This window comes from Electrophorus electricus, chromosome 11 (genome assembly GCF_041902795.1).
Source record: "Electrophorus electricus isolate QZ-2024a chromosome 11, ASM4190279v1, whole genome shotgun sequence".
NCBI lineage: Eukaryota > Metazoa > Chordata > Actinopteri > Gymnotiformes > Gymnotidae > Electrophorus > Electrophorus electricus.
In genome coordinates, this window is record NC_137507.1 from 6672501 (window position 1) to 6676568 (window position 4068).

The 4068-nt window shown below is 46.4% G+C and overlaps 1 protein-coding gene across 4 annotated transcripts in view; it reads left to right on the top strand.

Annotated features, from left to right (window-relative positions):
• The window catches only part of grm8a (glutamate receptor, metabotropic 8a), a 166662-nt gene extending 164849 nt beyond the window's left edge, over positions 1 to 1813 (top strand). For all 4 annotated transcript variants that reach the window (XM_081722569.1, XM_027007489.3, XM_081722572.1 and 1 more), the window contains one exon: positions 317 to 1813. Coding sequence is in view for 3 of the 4 variants with exons in the window: in XM_027007489.3 (XP_026863290.1) it covers positions 317 to 369 (53 nt within the window). In the remaining variant the exon portion in view is untranslated. The remainder of the gene's footprint in view (positions 1 to 316) is intronic.
• The last annotated feature ends 2255 nt before the right edge of the window (positions 1814 to 4068 follow it).

The following is a 4068-nucleotide window of genomic DNA, read 5'->3' on the forward strand; positions in this document are numbered from 1 at the left end:
TAAATCTGCTAAATGCCATAAATGTAAATGTAATTATGAAATATGTGTAGAGTAATCAAAGGTGATCCAAGGGAAATTATGTTTAAAAATGATGGAGCTGGTGACAGTTGTGTGGTGCAGGTGAGTCTGATCACAGATCAGTCACTAACCATGCAGGGTTCTTTCTCCGAGACCAGAATATGTGACCGTGTGACATCCGCATGCTCTGTCGAGCTCTACAAACTTACCTGAGGACGGGTCACAAGTGTTAGGGGTGACCGGACAGAGAAACCAAGTCTCCTCATGGCCTAACTGTTTCATGTTGTTGTTCTTCCAGCGGTGTCCTCCACCAAGACGACTTATGTCAGCTACAGCAATCATGCCATCTGAGGTGGGACAGTGTCCAGGACGGAGCCTGTCCAATCCAGGACATGTCATGTCAGGCTGACTGGCAGCTGGACCCACCACAGGCAAATCAGCATGAGACATTTTCTACCATCGTGTATCAGAACTGCAGCAAAGCAGGAGACTGAATTACAGCACAGCCTGCACACATACACACACACGCACGCACACAAACACACACACGCGCACACACACACGCACGCACACAAACACACACACACACACACACACGCACACAAACACACACACACACACACGCACGCACACAAACACACACACACACACACACACGCACGCACACAAACGCACACACACGCACACACACACGCACGCACGCACACAAACACACACACACAAACACACACACACGCATGCATGCACACAAACACACACACACACACGCACGCACGCACACAAACACAACACACACACACGCACGCACACAAACACAACACACACACACACACGCACGCACACAAACACACACACACACATGCACGCACGCACACAAACACACACACACACGCACGCACACAAACACACACACACACGCACGCACGCACACAAACACACACACGCACGCACACAAACACACACACACGCACGCACACAAACACACACACACGCACGCACACAAACACACACACACACACACGCATGCACGCACACAAACACACACACACATGCACACACACACACACACAAACACACACACGCACACACACACACACGCACACAAACACACACACACACGCACGCATGCACACACGCACGCATGCACACACGCACGCACTCACACACACATGCACACGTACACACACACACACACACACAGACACACACAGACACACATAAGTAGTTACACACACACTCACACAAAGAAAACTCAAACCCTAACCCTAACCCTAACACACACACTTACTGAAGTACATGCACACACACGTACACTCACGCACATGCACAGAAGCACACATGCAAGAACAGACATATGCACACACACACACACACACACACACACAACAAAACAGAGAGACAAACTGAGATGCAGGCTTGCCGTTGTGACAAACACTATAAAAAAATAAATAAAACAATAAAAAAGATGTAAACAGAAGCTATGGTTCAAAAAGAGATGACATGTACAAATAACTTTTGGAAATATGGATATAAAAAAGTGAAACTTCATGAGATCTACCAGAGATGATCCTGTTTGTCGTTATCCTTCTTGTAAGTATTTTTGTGGTTGTGGAGATTTCTTTCATTCTTGTTCCACGTTGTCTGAAACCTGCATATCAGGATGAGATGTCTGTTGGCTAACTGGGCTAACTGGGCTATTGCTTGGGTCGTACAGCTGTAAACGCCATGGATGACGCATGCCAGTTTTTATACAAAAAAAGATTTATTTATAATAAAGGAATGTTTTGCAAAGGTGTAGCGTTGTTGGCAGTCCATTTAACGGCAGAAGGTTCCAGTAACATTCCAGTCCGGTACCGGCCTAAACCCATTCCGACATGCTCTCTGACGATAAAGTGCCTCACTCCCATGCACGCCAAGATTGGATGAGTCCAGAGTTCGGTCCAGTTTGATTCCGCCTCCCCATCGCATTCAAACGCAGCTCCCGCCACCATCGAATGCCTGCCACTGAGTGGCTGGTTAAGAATCCAATGCAATCTGGAGAGCCAATCAGGAGAGAGTTTATACTGTGGCCTTTGAACGTTTGGACTGATGAGAAGAAGTGGAAACACAGCCACGCCTCTGATAAAGTGTAATTACAGCCCCTCGTGACATGGGGTGGACGCCCGTATCCAGAGAGCGCTTCGTCAGCATGAGGGTACACATTCTCTGGGGGTTGACCAGCTGTGTCAGGTCGTCTCTACAAACGCTGGACTGAGGGATCTGGTGACATGTTAGTACAACTCCTAAATATGTGCAGGAAGCAGGAAGATATTTGTCTTCTGTGTCCTGGTGTATGGAAACAGTGACACGATTTCTCCAAGAAACTCAGATCTTCTGAAGGGGCAGGTGCAGATGTGCTACAGATACAGATGGCTTATTCCATTTAAATCTGACATATTTTTCAAATAGAACTGAATGTATTTTTCACAAATGGAGTATTTTCAGTGATATATTCAGTAACAGAAGCATGTTGGGCTCCATTAGTGTGTAAATCTTCTGACCAGGGTTTGGGATCACAGCTGTTCCTGTGTTCCTCTGTTCCTGCTGCTACAATACGCTTGTTTAAGAGAGCGAAACACTTTGTTAACGGCTCCAGTACTGAACAGGGCAGATGAGTAGAGCAAAGGAACCATCAGACACATCAGACACACCCCAGACACATCAAACACACCCCTGACACATCAGACACTTCAGACACTCCTGAGCCATCAGACCCAGCTCAGTGCCTCCAGACACATTCCAGAGCCATTAGACACTCCTCAGACCTCAAACCAGGTGTAGAGAGAAACCTCTGTCTTCTTCCTCACAAACCAAATCTGCTTTTTACGAGTGCAGATTCAGAACTCCTGAAGGATGTGGCACTAATAGTCATTCTCTCTGCGAAGCGAACCTAATCACCCTGCTGCCATTTCCTCAAGACTTTCAAAGACTCCAGTCACCATATTGCACTGTGCTCTCTCCTTCTCTCTCTCTCTCTCCTGTGCTTTCTTTCATTCTCTCTGTCTCTCTCTTTTTCTCACTCATGTTAATTTGCTTTTAACCTCTCTCACTTAGCCTGATGATTCTTGAATCTTGAATTATCAATATTATCATTATTTAGGCAAATGACGACTTCTTTGTCCAGTCAGAAGAAAATCTTAGCCAAGCACTCGCTAGAGTGTCAAATCAAAGTGTTCTCACCAATCTGTAATCATTTGTACAACCTCATTTGTATAAGAATGTAAAAAAGGTTCATGTCTGGTCCAGTGTTGCATTTCACAGGGCTGAAAGGCTGTATTTCATGAGTTCTTAACAATGACAGTATGAGAAGACCAGATACTGGGTGGGTTTTTTTTTTACATCAGACTGGTGTAGGAGTCAAGCCCCCACAGGAGCTCAGCGCTAGGGGTCCCGTCGCAATGACAACTGGACGGACCTTCCTCCTAGCTTTCTGCTCACAGTGATGGCCACTGGTCTCCATGGAAACCTTCCAGCTGTCTCTTAAGCTGTTGCATCAACACTGGACCAGGTAGGAATACAGTAACTGTGGACATGAAACCAGCTCACTGAGGGGCCACATCTCCAGCGGTTCCTACAGAAGTTCCTACGGCTTTGATCTGACTACAGAAAAAACACCTTCCTTCTTCCTACATGCTCCCATGACTCTGTTACTCCCCAGTCCAGCCCAATGGTTCTTTTCAAGTTTGTTAGTCTCACCTAATGAAATTAAACAGGGCTGAAATGGAACCCATTTTTTTGTAGAAACTCCATTCTATTGTTTGAGGGAGTCAGAATGGCCGTCCCCTAAGAGGAGAGCAAAGAAAACACGTTTAATCTTCACACTTCCATCTGGCAAATGGAAATGCAGTTGTTCTAGTACATGGAGCTGTCTGGTGTGTTTGCCTGTTGGGTTTCATTAAACACAACACCCATGGGGACTGAGTTCAAACAGGCTTATAGGCGCAGGTCCTCGTCACACGCTGCAGCGTTTTGTTCCAGACAGGCCAAGCGTCCGCTTGTGTAATCACTTGG